General features: G+C 27.5%; 1 protein-coding gene across 4 annotated transcripts in view; it reads right to left on the bottom strand.

The window, feature by feature from the left end:
- The window catches only part of Dsx (doublesex), a 91468-nt gene that overhangs the window by 43884 nt on the left and 29997 nt on the right, over positions 1-17587 (bottom strand). For 2 of the 4 annotated variants that reach the window (NM_001111255.1, XM_006560013.3), the window contains 1 exon segment: positions 13531-13674. In NM_001111255.1, the coding sequence (NP_001104725.1) occupies positions 13531-13674 (144 nt within the window). 4 annotated transcript variants of the gene reach the window in all.

Genomic DNA, 17587 nt, shown 5'->3' with positions numbered 1-17587 from the left:
TTTCACTCATTTAATCCATTAATTCTATATATCAAACTTTTTATTCCTAAATTCTCTTCGAATTTATTATTTTATTATTTCTAAATCTTTACTAAATTGCTTTACTATTTTTTAACTTCTCTTCTCTAAAAAATAAAACAATTTAACGATTATCTAATGTAAAATTTATTATCTAACATAAAATAAACAAATATTTATATCTCGTTTAAAAAAATATATCCAATAATTTTCTTGGATACAAATAAATTCCTAAGAACAATCAAAATTCCTTCTTTCTCGTTGCAATTTTCAATACGACGAATTATAAGTGATTATCATCGGCCGTGATAAACTATTTGGTGATCGTCGATGAATCGAAAATTCCAAGCCATTTTCCGCTAATTTTCGTTTCACCTCGTCATTGACGGAATTAGACCCACTCGAGATTTTCCGCTTAGACTGTACTGTAAAGATCGAGTTCGCCTATCCGGATTCTCTCGATGTCTTGTACATTAGCCACTGGATTTGTAACTGTTGCACACTGTTGCAAAAGCTCGTGGTTTATTCGCGCACGCATATGTGCGTCACATTAAAAGATGAAAGGAGATAGTTAGGCCGATGAAGGCAGCCAACAGACAAGGATGCATGGATCGCAGACTGGTGGCGTCTAGATTGACGACCCATGGATTCGTTTGTCTTTTTCTGTGTAACCAGACTATATCTGTGTATAAACTGCCGTCCATAATTATATCTAGATTCCTCTTCTTTCACCTTGCAATGGGCATACCCAGATTCTTCCGTAAATATTACAAAATTGTTACAAATATAAAATTTGTACAATTTTCTTTCTAATTATACAGGTTAAAAATAGATGTTTGATAGTATACTAATAACTTTTTTTTCGGAATTTTTTTGCATGGAGTATAGATGTGTGTAAAAAGACACGACAAACCTGAAAGACATTATATGCCATACAAGACACATGCCATTCGATCAAGATGTTTCTACAGTTATATGTAATTTGTATTTTGATGTTTATATACAACTTGAATTGTAAATTATTCATTTTTTCTTTGATTTTAAAGCTAACGGTTATTTCATGCCTTAGAATTTTATTCATCATAAAATTATTGGTGAAGTCAAGTATTTATTATTCATAATAATTCTCTAACAATTTTCTCTAATTTTCTTCAAATATCTTCTGAAGAACGTTCGACACGATTGTGATTGATGCGAATGATGATGATATTTTATGCATTTAAATAAATTTCGGAACTAATAATTATTATAGCCTGATTATTATATTTGATGTAAAAAAAAAAAAATGTGATGTAAAATAATTTGAAAATTATTAATATACTAATATTATTATAACTAGTATTGCAAAAAAATTAATTCTATATTAATTTTATATTTATATATATATTATATATTATCACTATCTCGAAGAAAATAATAATTATGACAATAAATCAGTCAAATTAATAATAAACTAATTATTAGCCAACCGTATAGAAATGGTGTATTAAAACAGCATATATGCATAAAGTGACTTGACAACTTGACACAGTTTTATTTCTGCAATTCATTTTTCACTTAAATGAATATACGCCAATTTTGAACATGTAGATAAATTATCAAGCTAATGAAAAAAATATATAATATAAATAAATTGATAAATATATTGAATTTTTTATATGATTAAATAATTTGTATATTAAAATATATTATACAAACAAACAGAAAAAACAGAAAAAAAACCTTATTTATTTTTTTATCATTTAAATTTTATTTAAGAATTTTCATATATCTAGAAAGAAATTTTTAATTTTCAATTTTTAAAAAAACTTTAAAGTTTTATTAGTTTCCAAGACAAAAATATGCTGATGTGAAATTTTATATTAATCGTATTAATATAATTTTAATTTTAAATTTATTGATCATAATTTTTTAATTGATGATAATTTTTAAAGATTAAAATATTCTTCAAAAGTAAATAAATTTTAATTTAACCTGAATTATAATTTTTTCCATTAAGAAACAAAGAATAGTGTATTATATTGTATGCAAATTTTCACCGGATTGTTATTTTAAATAAACTGATTCTCATGTTTAATTACGAAACATTGCGAAAAAAATTGCAAGAAATGCAGAAAATTTATTTAATCATATTGACTATTTTTGCAAGTTCATCATTTATTATCATTTATTAATTGTACATATAAATAAAATATAACATAACCACCTATTTATATTAAATACCAAAAAATTCTATGAAAATATTTCTCGTATAGACTTTGTATTTTTTTATGAAAAACCATAGAAAAAATTGTAAAACCAAAATATATTTATCGAGCAAATATATCGAAAAATATATAAATTTCTAATTTACAAAAAAAAAAAAAAAGATATACAATATCTATCAATAATTAAAGAAAAAAGATATAACTTTTTGTAATTATTTACTTAAAAATGCAAAATATTGATCGTACATCTCATTATAATATTCTGAACTTTACTTCTTACGAGTTCGTGTTTGTAATAATTTGCAATACCGAAGACAAAATCAATTTTCTATGAATAAATATCAAAATATAGAAATTAAATGTTGTAAATTTGTACACATAATGTTATATATCGATAGATATATTCGTTCTCACGATGAAGACTGTAAAATGTTCATTATATTATACAACTTTCACGGAAACATTTTTCCTCGTGTTATCGCTTTTAGGATACGGTACTAATTAATTACTAACTTAAAAACCGATATGACGATTAATTAATGCGGGCCAACAAGATATGCATTGGTAAAAATAAAACATCACGCAATTAACGTCCGCTCGAAGGGAGAGGTTATAAGTACCTCGATAAATCATGAAGCGGACACCTGTCGCGTGGTAAACTGGTTTCAGAGCACTGTCCTTTCGCGCCAATGTAAAATTCCAAACGAAATTTCAGCCTTCTGCTGTGCACCATAAGGCAAAAAAAAAAAAAAAAAAAAAAAAAAAAAAAAAAAAAAAAAAAAAAAGAAAGTAAAGAAAAGAAAGAAAGTTCGTTGCGCCGAGGAGAAATTGATATAATAAAGGGTTAAAAAGACGAGAGAATTTGTTCGATTAATCATCAAAAAAAAAATTAATTACAAATTAGAAATAAAAATGAGAGAAATAATTATACGATGCACTTTACCTAACAATTTTAAACAATTTTGATACGATATGAATTTTAATTTTAAATAAAATCGAAAGACAGAGAACAGAGATTCTGAATCTGAATCTTATCACTGTTAATTTGATGATGCATCTGGACAGGTAAGGAACTTGTACTTTGGGCATTTATGTACTTACATCCCCTTATCGAGGCAAAGATTGATCATTAAAAACTTCAATGATTCTCCTCTATTTTTATTAATTTCTTTCAGGAAGAGTTTTCTCCTTTACTTATCTCTCGCAACTTTTTTTTTTATATCTTTCGAATCGATTCCATTATTACTATAAAGTTATCACCATGTGAATATCAATGAAACGCTACGATTTTTAATATTTTTCATTGCTTTTACTACATTGATGGATCCTAAAACACTCTGAGAGTAATACGAGAAAATCTAGAAAAACGTATTGGAATATATTTTTTAATAAATAGTTCATTGACAATGAAAATTACTCTTGGATAAGTCACTTTTAATATATTTATAAAAATTTTATTCTAAAAGTAATCGTAATAATATCAATAAGATGTTAAACAGATTAAGCTGATTCTAATCAACAATCGTTCCATACAAGAAAAATGTAAGTATTTTCAAAACCATCTATTATTATTAATTTCAATTTTTTTTCTTTTTTAAGAATTATTGTGCAAAGATTGGATAAAAAGTCAGCGTTATATTTAAAGACTTCTTCATTAAAAATAATTCTTATTAGACCCGTCCTCATGAACAAGCTCTCGCTTTTATGCGACTATCATCAAATTCGCTTTATCATAATTTTTATTACTTCCGCACGAGTAACGTATAGGCTAATCATCCAATGTGTGGGGTATTCGAGTAGTCATGGCGAGTTGAAAGAAATTGGACGGGTCAATTAGACATTTATTTAGAAGTAGATACAGTAATAGATCAATCTAAAAGATAAAGATCAAAATTAAATTAGTTCATTAATAATTTCTTCTTTCCCAGTTTTCTTTTTAATCACACTTTGTATATAGGCGATGATAATTCGATACTTTTAGATCATCTTAAAAAAAGAAATTTTTGATAATACTAATTAAATTTTGAGATTCTAGAACTATCCTTCATTTTGAAGCTCTCATAGATCGAGTGATACATATAATTTAATTTAATCTTCTCTAATATATGCAATTGATAAATTTCTATTTCATTTTACAGTTACTATCGTGGCACTACATTTACATTTCGTGATTAATACGCAGTATATATCAATGCATACAATGAATGACCTTAAATAGACACAAGGCATTATCGTTAATGCACTTGTTCACGTTCAAGAACCGCCATCAGTCATGATCATCTGAAGATTGAGCCTTTGCAGTACCAACGTGTTATTAATTTCTTGTGTTAATGTTAGCTCATACATATAACTGCAAAACGTGTACATATGATTTTATTTCTCAGCCTTGGTGAGGTAATATCTATATAATGTATATCAATATTTGTCATGCAAAAATATGTAAACATCTATACCAATATTAATTTCTTTTTACTAAAATTTTTAACTGTTTCAAAAATAATAATGAGTTATGTTTTCTTTTTGTATCAGATATTCACTAAAAAATATTAGAACTATAATAAATTTGATACATTGAAAAGTCTTTCAAAAATTTCTTACAATTAAAATAAGGAATAATCTTTAAATATTCCTATTCAAAAATATTAATTATGCGTGAAATATAAATAATATACCCTCCATATATTGTAATGTATTTAAAATATCTACTATTTAAGTCTTTCTCAAGATATATTAAGCTAGAATTCTGAAAAAAAAAACGACAACGAGCAAGCATGAAAGTTAAAACTTAGAAACCCGACCTGTTGGTTTCTTGGTAAAATAATTATATCAGAGATCCAAGTGCAACCAATTTGGCTACATATACTTTGTGCATTTATCAAGAATGCAGAACGTTGCAGGTGCATGTAAAGTTACTGAAAGGAGAAAAAGAGAATTGCATGCGTGCAAGGCCACATATGCATGTCTTTAAAATCGACATGCATGAAACCATTGGAGTCTGGCGCTTGATAACAATGTATATCACAATTAATCGGGATATTTTTATAAGTAAATATATTTTATAATAATATTTTAAATGATATTTTTAAATACGGAATAAATATATTTGTAGATCTAATATCTGTGTATCTATCTAATGATCTATTTATAATCTAACTTCAGCAAAATATGCAATTGCTCTAATAGTAAAAGAAAAGAAAAAGAAAACTTTTCTATTGTAATTAAAAAAATATCTGATGAAAGTTAATCATTATATAGTCATTCAGTTGATTTATTAATTAATTAATTTTATTGGTCATGATCAAAAAATTGTCTGTCGTTCATAATTAATGAATATATTCATATTCACTTTCGGAATAGCCAACAATCATATGTCTTCCCCTAAAAGGAAAGTATGCTTTTTTTTTTTTTTTTTTACTGATGCACAACTGCATCGATTAAAAGGCATGCCTTGCACCTTCTGCCATGAAGATTGACAAGCAACATGATAATATAGGAGCAAAAATTTTAAGATGGCTTAAGTGGATCTGTCATGATAATGGAAGAATTATTTAAATAAATGAGACAAACTCTTTTAATGTGATAAGTAAATTCTGCTTTAGATATTTAGAGAAATGTGATTGAAAGATGTTATTAATGAAATTTGGAAGTTAAAAAGCACATATTTTAGAAATTATATAAATTCTTAAAAGATTTTCAAACAATTATCAATCCAATATTAATTATTTTTTTTTCAAGAAATTTAGTTAGATTTCAGAATCAATTGGGAAAGTAGATCTATAATGATGAATTGAAAAAATATATTGGAAAATAAAAAAAAAAATAAGATTATAAATATTCTTCTATAAATAAATAATCTTAAACTATAATTTCAATTTATTCTATTTTATTTTATCTAATTAAAATGATCAAAATACTTTAATCTTATAAGAAGAGATTTACAAGAATTAGAATTAGATTTTCTCTTCTTAGAATTATTAAACACGAGTTTATATTATTCTATCAATATATTGCGCTGATTAAGATTTCTAATGAGTGAGCATGAGGAAAAGACTTGAACACTGCCTGATTTCCGTGAAAGTAAGCTAAATTAAACGTGTAATTAAATCAATTAGATAGGACATTATAGGTAATTACATAGTTGATTCATGGAAAAAAAATTCATCAAAATTTATAATCCGTTTTCTAATTCAGTAGAGCGCAAGTCTATTATTTTTGTCAAGTAAATTTAAATTTACAACTTTAAATTTGTAAGTAAATTTTGAATAATTATATCGAAATGAAAAAAAAAAATAGTTTGTGAATTATATGCTTGCAATATTACATTTGATCACGTTAAAAAAAAATATTCAATTTTCACTGTTCATAGTTAAATAGAAAGTTGATTCCCTTCTCTGCTAATTATTTTAAAATTTATAACATATAACTTGATCTATTTTTTTCTTAATATATATATAAACGAGCCACATAAAAACAAAACTAAAAATAAAAATCCATGAAAGCTATTCAGAATTAAATTAAACAATATATATTTGTCTTAAAATTTTTTTTATCAATCAGGCTTCTAAATGGTTTATATTATGACAAGTTTATTATAAAAAAAATTTTATGCACAATACTTTGATATTTGTAATCGTAATATTATCTTTAAAAATAAATTTAATACATACATTTCTTTTTTAATGACGTGCATTGAAATACTGATACATCGATGAGGTTAACGGATACAATAGAGATTGGTGATTGGCTCGAATGATGTTGATTTTTTTTTCTTTCTCTCTTTCTTTCTCTCTTTCTTTTTTTTTTTCCACCAAGTGAAATTCGAATTCGATATCCAACCTGTTTCATATCAGCATGAGGAAGGAGACGCATAATGAATAAAAAATAACCTTCAGTATTTCCGCCGGCATTTTAAAACGTCGATTCTGATATGCGTTTTTTTTTATTCCTCATTTATTAATGGCGATTCATCTGGCGATTTCCAGTGATAATTAAGGTATTCAACATGCTGATTGTGCACACCGATACTACATGCTCATTATTAAGTATTCGAACTTCGTATGGTATATTATTATATATTATATTGACTATAAATGATCAGCAATATATTTCTTTTTCTTTTTTCTTCTTCTTTTTTTTTTTTTTTCTTTGGCATCATTAATCTTTATCCGAATTGAATAGATATGGATATACAGTTAGTTGCATAATAATTATATTAGTTGTTTTATGCACGTGATGAAAAAAAAGAATAACAAAAACGTATATAATGATAAACATACGTTGTTTTTTTTTTTTCATTTGTGGAAAATGAATCAATAGATGAATTCATAGAATCAATTATACAAGTTGAATAAAATAATTTTTTATTATCTATATATTACGTGCATAAAATACGTTATATAAGTATTATTTGTAATGTTCGACTAACAAGGTGTGTCTCATCGATTTCAATGAAATTTGACAGGATGATAGGTTTAGGATATTTACAGTAAGCGTAATCAAAATTATAGCCATGACAGTCAACTAGTTTTATAGCATGATCGTACGGAACGCTTCATCTTAACAGCTACTGCCGTGTATATCTTAATATAGACTTTTACAAATTTCTTTTCTGCCATAAATCGAGATTTTTCATACTAGATAATTTTAATCCTGATTTCTAATTAAAATTTAATAATTTTTCTAATAAAATATTCCTCTATCATCAATCTTAATATCCATTTTCACACTATGTTATCTATTTATTTTTATATTTAAACAAATATTACGAGTTATTGATTTTTATAAGCTTATTTTAATCGTTTCAAAGTAAGATCATTCATTAACAAACAATTAAATCCCACGGCATGAATCCAAGTTTCCATAACATTCTCATCTATTAAATATATACAGGAACAAATAATTATATACGATGCAAAAAAAGAAAAAAAAAAAAGAATTATAATAATCATTCGATCTTGTGGAGGTGAGTAAATTGGTAATTATTACATACAGGGAGTAGAGCGCCTCCTAAGCAAGGGATAACCCCCCCCCGTATATCTAAACGGCAAATATAAATCAACCTTCAACCCAATAACACAATCACGCGTCCAATTACAACAGATAAACACATCCCAATGCGAGCATAATTCAAATCGGTGAAATACGGTTCCTCGTACTAGGTTGTACACCACAGCTTGTCTAACAACACTGTATCCAACAGCGAACAACATATAACCGTAAATCGTTCTACCTGTTCGCCACGAAACCAGCTGGAATGCAACTTTCCACATGGGCTTAAAAGTGTACCGACAACTGGACGAACAGCCTCGATTCCCCGCCAATCTATTCTGAATCGGTGTTGGCACGCGTGAACACAAGGTCTTCACCGTAATTGCTATCCCCACGAACCACAATTCCAACTAATAGCACCACACCGACAATCCATCTCGAGCTACTGTAGCGGCAACTATATATTTACAAGGCAAGGTGTATCTGTTCCACGGTTTTTTAACCGCGGTTTCTTTCTTCCAAATGTTTCTTGCATACCTACGCGTCGCGGGAAAAAGAAACTCGCGTGAAAGGTAACGCATCGCTTCCAGTTAGATAATTTATTGCACTCGGGGATACGGTCGTTGTAATGAGAATTTTTTTTAACAGCCGTTTATCAAACTCATGTTTTATTCGTTTTAACATTCGTCGAGGTTATAAGTTTTATTTTATATACGCGTAATAATATCTTCGATCGGGTAATTTTTAATGTATAATGTGTAAAAAAAAGAAGAAGAAGAAAAAACATTCTCGATTGAAAACTTTTTAGAATTTAGAATTGAATGGAATTTATTGTTTCTATTGACACGAATAATGGAAAATTAATACACGTAAATATAACCTGATGCTAAACGTTCATTAAATATTTACATTAAAATTTTAATATAAAATGCCAATTCGTTTCGACAATTGCTCGTTTCATTGTTGAGAAGGTTTTAATTTTAAATGAAATTTTATAGGTTTAAAGAACAAGCAAAAATAATAAAGTTTTTTGATATTCAAGAAATGTTTAAGAAAATTTAGCATATAATGTTTTACCATCTTTAAAGAAATACAACAATTGTTTGGATTATAAAAAATGACATCATGAGATCGCAAACAAGCTCTTTGAACACAGGCTCGTTATTAACTGTTTACAAAAGTATCTAATTAGTAATTAGTTATTTGCTTACTTAGAAATTACTACGTAATTAGAAAAGTCTACCATTAATTTACACTGTAAACGAATAAGATTCTCGAATCATTTGCATGTTCCAATATGGTATTACAGCATATAGTACCTACAGCATTTATATAACATTCAAGTATTGAACAGCCGCGAGCAAAAAATTTTCACTTCTAAACTTAGAAAAATGCATGTACCAGCTTTCTCCAATCATTTAAAATTTACATGCGTTGTCAACATTTTTCTCATAACTTTTACTGATCTCTACATTGCACCAGAACGAATAGAAATATTTCGTTTGGTGTTTAATCTTAAAAGAAAAGCGATAAAAAAAAAAAAATCATAGAGATCGAGCAATATCGAATAGAAAATTCGTTTCGTATCCTAATTATTTATATAATCAATAACTATATGGTACTTACGTGTAATATTCACTAGCTGAGTTCATAAGATAAATAGCGTTAAGAACAGCTGAATCTCATTCGTTGCGCATTATCCTCACATCGTATATCATTCTTGTCTTCTTACTTGTGTAATGAGATGTAATAAGAATTTTACAATTATCTTCGCGATTTAAATAAAAATTGAATATATTATTTGCAACGAATACGAAATCAATACGTTTGAAAAAATATATAGAATATTAATCTAAAATAATAGCAATTGTATAAATAAAATATCTTTGTCATTAAAAATTAATGATAAAATTGCCTCTATATTTACGTTTATCCATGCTTCTCAAAATTTTTGTCCGAATAATTCTATAATTGGCAAATTGTTATATTTTATAGATGATATTCTGATAATCAGAATTTTATGCAAAAAAAAAAAACAAATTAACGACAAATAAAAATAATAAATACAATATTTCCTGCACACCAATAAAAATGACTTTGTCGAAGTTCTATATTTCATATTATTCAAAATACGTATAAAATTACTGATAATCTTAAAACGTGCATCGATATATCATTAGTATAACGTATAAACAATCATAAAAAGTAGAAAAATCTAACCGAGAGAGAAATAACTAGAAACAATAGATATTTGGAATGTAATTTAACTTTGTAATGATGAAAATCTGCAGGCTATGAATAGAGAGAAGAAAAGGAAACGTGCAAAAACTTTATAAAATATTGCACGGGTTGCGATCGTTTGTCCCACTTTTGTTTCACACTTTCCAAATCAATGGTAATAACAATAATAATCTTGGTAAAATATAGCGGTAATAAAATTGTTTTAAAACGTGTAAAAATTCGTGTAACCAGTGATCACACGAGGCCAACACTGATTGCGCGAAGACAGGCAGCGGTAACAGATGGTCACGGTGGCAGTTAACGCGTTAATGAATAATAAAGTGGCAATTTGGTCGGTTTATTTATATCTCATTCAGAAGAGGTTGTTCGAAAGAGCCGCAGTGATCAGGATGATACGCGCCCCAGGCAACCATAGGCACCGGTGTTATGACGTACAAGATGTAGACCGCAAGCTTAAAGGATTTATAATGATCAAACCGCGTAAATAGTACTTGAGCAGTAGATAAACTACTTAATTCTATTGTGCCTTCATTTTTTCATGCCTATGTGGCTATTCTATTTTTACATTTCAACTTTCATTTCTGCCAGATGGAAATAATAGATATATCATTTCTGATAATATCATATCTTGTCTTATCTAGAAAATCTTGATTATCAGAATTCGTGATATAAGCCTGTTTGTACGGAATTAAGAGACGTTTCGATTAAAACAATATAAGTATATATAGATACATTATTTTTTAATAAGTTTATTCCATAGATGTGACATGATAATTTAAACAATTTGGAAATATTTTTGACTGAATGATTTTCGTTCATGAATTACTATTTTAGGTTAATTATTTATAAAGAAATTGTTAATTAAGCAAATATGTGAATATATTTTTTTTAGTAATATTTATATATAACGTAGTAGGTATTTTATCATATATATCATAATTTTAAAAAAGGAGAAAAACTATTAGATAAATATACAATCGACCTTGACTTTGAAATTTTCTCATTACAAAGATAAGATATTGAAAGATTAGAAGTGCTATCTAAAAAAAAAAAAAAAAAAAAAAAATTTCATTATATTATACTTATATTTATACAGATTAAAAAATTTTTTATTGTACGTGATAATGTAAGCAATGATTTCTTGATTAGGTATTGATAATTTTGTGCTTTTCTAAGAATTAAATAAAAAATTTTAATTAAGCACAAAAATAGTTAAACAAGACTACTTTTTATATCTAAATAATATTGTTGAATCACCTTTTAAAAAAAATTTATTTAATGTAATAAATCATCATATTAGAAAATATTTTCATAAATATGAAAAAGATTTAAAAATTTAAAAATATGTTGTACATACTACAATATAATCTTTTCGAGAATAGACTCTAAAAAATTGTAATTTGTCAATTGAAAAAATAAAATCATTGTTGAGAAATGATCAATGACAATGATTACTATAATGGCTATATTACATTTGCATACAAATAGATATAGATACAACAATGGAGTGTTAAGTATTCCAATGGTTTTAAATCCACTAAAGAGAAAATCATCAATAGCTACTTATATACTTACGTTTATTCACGAAAGAAAATAAAACAAAAATATTTAATAGAAGAATAATAACGAAAGTTTGATAATTTACTTTAACTCTTTCGCATTTATAGCACTTACTTTTTATCTGTTCATATATTATAGATAGACAGGAAATATTATAAGTTAAAATATCGTTTACGTGATATTATTGACACTATGATCTATCTTATAAAATATCTATCTTAAGTGTCTTATCACGTGGAATATTTTATATTTTTAAAAATAAATTTTTTATTTTTACTTTGCAAGAAACGATTAATTATTAGAATAGATATTTTCAAACAAATATCGATTTTTATATATATTGTTTTGAATATTAATTGAATATTTTTTAATTAATCTCTACAAATATAACACTTACCTCTTTAAATCCCTCTTTATATCTTACATTGTTGAATACAAACAGCTGATATATATTCATATAGATATATATCTTCCTGATGATTAAATTCTATCTTCCAATGAAGATATAATTGTAACAAATCTTCACGTGTTGAATAAATATAATAAATCGTGTGATCATTTGATAATCTTCATTTATAAATGATCACTTTCTGCAATTTTGATTCGATATTATTGTTAAGGGTGACGAATACAACGAAATTGACATGAACAAATATATACTGGAAGCATAAATCTTATTGTAATGGTTTTAACACCTGTGTCCTCGACTCTAAATTTATTTTCGAGAAACTTAGTGCACCATTGTATTTTATAATGTTTTATCAGAAATAAAATCCGAATAATAGAAATAGTTCTTTGGAATAATATGTAATATAATTTTTGATTTATATACTATCAAAAAAATTTAATTTATTAATGTTCTACAATTTCATCATTTTACTTTAATAAAAGTGCATGATATATAAAGAAAATTTATTACATATTGTTAAAATATGAATGTTGTTGCCAATTTCGTTATCCACATGCGCCAACTATTTCACGACAAAGAAATCTATCTTTTAATCATTAAACCGTCAAAATTAAATTTACTCTTGTCATTTTTCCAACAAAAATATAAGAATAATCGGTTCATTAATAATGAAGTTATATTAGAATCTTTCTTCAATATAATTCTGAAAGAATTTAACAATTTCAAACAACCATTCGTGAAAATCTCATAAATAAAATCAAGTAGGCAATAAATTTATAAACGAAACAATTTTGTTCAAAATAGAATTCCAAATAAAATTCTTCGAACAGAAGATTATTAAAGCTAGAGAATAAAGAAAAATAAAAATTATTATTTTTCATATTAAATTTGATCATATTAGATATATAAAAATGTAATTTTACATAATTATATATATAATATTAATTAACAAATTTTTTCACTTTATATAGAATATTCATTTTATATATTTATATTTTTTTTATCAAATTAATTTATTAAATCGTAGAAATATACTGGAAATATTAACATAAAAAAAATATATAAATATATAAAAATATATAAAAAGCTAAGAAAAAAATACTTTACCATCAACCATACGTCTCACTACTTCTTCCGGATTAGCCCCTGCATATTTTAAATTGATGTACATCAATAACAGTGCTTCCCAAGGATATTGGAAAAGTTCTACAAGTTTGCTACTGTGCTCCAATAGAATTTCCACATTTTCACCTGTAACACAATCAAAATAAATAGTTTTATTAAAATAAAATATATATTCAATCAAGTTCGATTTTATGCAACTATTAACACAATTTTATTAATAAACCATGCATAATTAAAAAGTTTAAAAACTGTTAAGAATGATTGAATCCGTTTAAAAAAATAAAATTTATGATGATAAGGTAATAAAATCTAACGGGTGCCACTAATTAATATATATGAATTATTTACGCAATGAATCTGACATACACTAAAAAATTGATTTCTTTAATGATGCATATATTATATTTCCTTGCGTGATTTATTACACATTACGATGCAAAAATAATATACATAGGTTATGTTCGATTATAGAAATGATATACCTAACCTATATCTAAATGAGCACGTGCTAAATGAATACGTACGTATTCACGATTAATATTTTTATTTCGATTAAAAATTATTATATCGAAAGATATTACCTTTAACGAGATACATTTATTTTTCTAAAATAACGCAAATTTTTACGAACGTTCAAAATTTCTACGAAAAATCGAACGATGATGAAAATAAAAACTCCGAAATCAGCTTACTATTCGCGGCATGCCACGTGGTCTCCGATTCATCCCGAAGTTGCCCGAAAAACGCGATTCGCGCATGCGCACACATTCAGAAACCTCGTGGCGCCGTACATATCGATTTGAAACAATCAACAATACTCGTTACTCCGGTTGGCGAACCGAAGCCGTTCTGCCGTAAGGGGTGGGAAATAGTGGTTCGGTAGGGGATATAATTGTTTCTGTGCAAGAGAAATAAGTGAGCGAACATGAACAAGGACAATAATTCCCCAGCCATTATAACATGATGTATTATATATATTATGGCAGCCAATAGTAGCGCGTCCGCTCACCACAGCTCCGCCTATAAGAGGCATTCTGGGTCGTTTTTAAAAGGCGGAAATAATCCTCCCCTCCTGCCGACCTACGTTACGTTCTCTTTCTCCTTATTCCGTTGCTGTTTCTCCTCCTACATAGCGGACTGCCGCTTTTTCCAAGTGGACCGAATCTACTCCTCCCTCTTTCACGTTGCCATCCCCCTACGTTCTATCGAATAGACACCACGACGCGGGCCGCAGGTGCCGCTCCACCGGGACGCCAATCGTTGGGTCCCTCCTTTTCTATGCGCAGGTGAACCCGGCCAACCACGTGCTCCGTACCCGCGCGTATGCGTGTTTAACTCTTTGGAAGTGGCATGCTGCCTCCGTTAAAGAGCGAGAGAGGAGTGGAGAGCGCAAACATTGGAGTGGGAGAAAATTAAATTCTCCAAGAGAGACACAGGGGGAGAGTGAGCGAGAGGGAGGGGGAGAAAAAGAGAAGAGAGAAAGAGAATCTAATAGAGGGACTGCCCTCTGACCGAAGAAGGTCTCCGACGATATGGAGAAGAAAAGAGAAAGACCGTTCAATGCCGTCTCCGTCCTTGCTTTCTGCTCGTCCGCGATATTCCTATCATTCTTCCGTCTTTTTAATCGTTTCTTTTTTTTTTTTTTTTTTTTTAATCAATCTCATCTCCTCCTTTATCAAACGTTAACATTATTCTTGTTAATCTTACGTATTTGTGATACGAGACTCACAGGTATGTTCTATGTTGCTGCTTTCCCTTCGTTTCGCCATAATGTCGATGAGGTGCAACTTACTATACAAAGAAAGACATGTGTGGTTGAAAACTAGTCTTCATTGAAGGAGAAAATACATGGAATTTTTTTACTTGGATGAAATGGAAAGTAAAGAATATGGGTATAGGTGTAAGTAATGGAGCACAACCCGTAATTCCTTATAAGCTCATAGCTCGCGACATACTTCTTGTATATTTAGCTGGGACATGAAACTCTAGTCTTGTTTAATCTTGGCTGGTAATAGAAAGAATGTGTAAGAGGAAGAGAGAATAGATGGTCAAAACAGATAAAGAAATTTAAATGCCTGTGTTCGATATTACTTGCTTGACTGGATCCAAGGAAGATTCTTGCTCAGCGCAGTGGAAATGATGCCCGAGCAAAAGGGAATTTCCAAGTGTATTTAATTCCAGTATTAGTGGTATAGATTTCACGTGTGAAAATTTTCTAAATAATCTGACAAGATTGCTGTGAAAAATTTTCTCTATTATAAAGAAAAGTTTTTTATCATATACGTAAATATAAAAATGAATCAAAACACTGCAACTGCTATATTTTAATAAACTAAGATTGGATATAAACATGTAACATAATTTATAATTTCCTCAACAGAATTTATTTATCTATCGTAATATAAGGAAGAACTTGCAAAATGAACTGTAAAGTTATTATTACACGTTGAAAAACACTTTTGAACAAGATCAGATGGCATGCTATGCATGACACGTTCACATTTGAGACGATCGATAAAGTATGTAATACTTTATCGCATGTAATTCGCGAATGGTAAAAAGATGATGATAAATAATGAAAGTTTTTGACACCATTTGAATAATTAAGTTCTACTCGATGAAAACATTAATGTGAAATAAAATCAATTACCTTGCAAATAGATAAAGATATCTATGATATTAACTATATTATTGCTTGTATTAATTTCTAATACTTTGAAAAGTTATTGCAGTTTGTAACAAATTGAAGAAACAAATTTTTCAGTATATATTTTCAAATAACGTTTCAATTTTATTTTTCCTTATTTCATTTTATGTAAAGAAAAATAAAATATTTTGAAAACATTAAGTAAATATTTAAAATATATTCTTTTTCAGTGTAATATTCATCTTCATATTTATAATTTTTCAACTATTTGGACTGGATCCAATTTGAAATACCTTAAAATAAACTTACTCCATTTTTCTACTAGCATTCATTTAAATTTTTTCAATATTTTTAGCTCTTAACGTTATTTTTACTCAAAATTGTTTATTCGAAAGATGATTGAAAATTATTAATAAGAAATAAATTATTAAAATTAACAAAAACGTGAATCACATTTGAAACAATATTTTTAATAAACATTTTCGATTCTCTCTATGATATTGAACTGAAGATATGTTTTTAATATGAGCTTTACGATATTTGTGTAGATTGATACAAGCTACAATTGCACTTGAATGTATCCAGCATACAATACGGTAATTTGAACAGAACGATACAAAGTCCGCACAAACTCCGTTTCCTCTTGACATTAAAAATAATTTTTATTATTTTTAAATCTATCAAAAATTTATCAAAAACAAATCTATAAAATTATGAATATGGTATACTTTGTATATGACGATATAATCATTAAATATTTATTCTTACAATAAAGAGATCTGAATTGGAGCAAGGAACCTATGAGAATCTATCTATTCTATCGTTTTATTTATTTTCCTAACATGAAAATAAAGTAACATGTTGAAACAAATTTATCATAGTTAGCTAATTAATCTTAGAATATCATAAGCAATTGATACGACATATTTTATTTCACAACTATGTATCAATGAATTAGCATTCATATCTACAGTTTGAAAAGGAAATAAATATAAACCTAAAGATTCGCAGTTATTTAATCCATCGAGCCATCAAAAACAATTATTACGAATCAAATTATAAATAAACAGGTTCGTGTTTAAACCGACGAGTGAAACTGTAACAAGGCTTTCTCGATGAAGCCGATACCGAGAACTTGAGGAGCTTTTGTAAGCAGTCTCTACGTCGTAATGGCGTGAGAAGTTTATAAGATTGTATCCTGTCAATCGTCATCGTTTAATCACGTTGTGAATATTTCACGAGAGCAGAGAAACTAATACTTTATTACACTGAAACATTTAATTAATCATTTACATTTATTTGCAAACACACAGAAAGATCTTTCATTCATTAAGGAACACAAATATATTTATAATTAAATTCTTAAGTAGATCCAATGAATAATTGTGTAAA

This window comes from Apis mellifera, linkage group LG5 (genome assembly GCF_003254395.2).
Source record: "Apis mellifera strain DH4 linkage group LG5, Amel_HAv3.1, whole genome shotgun sequence".
Taxonomy (NCBI): domain Eukaryota; kingdom Metazoa; phylum Arthropoda; class Insecta; order Hymenoptera; family Apidae; genus Apis; species Apis mellifera.
Note: the sequence above shows the minus strand (reverse complement) of the source record. Positions and strands in the feature narration are given on the sequence as shown.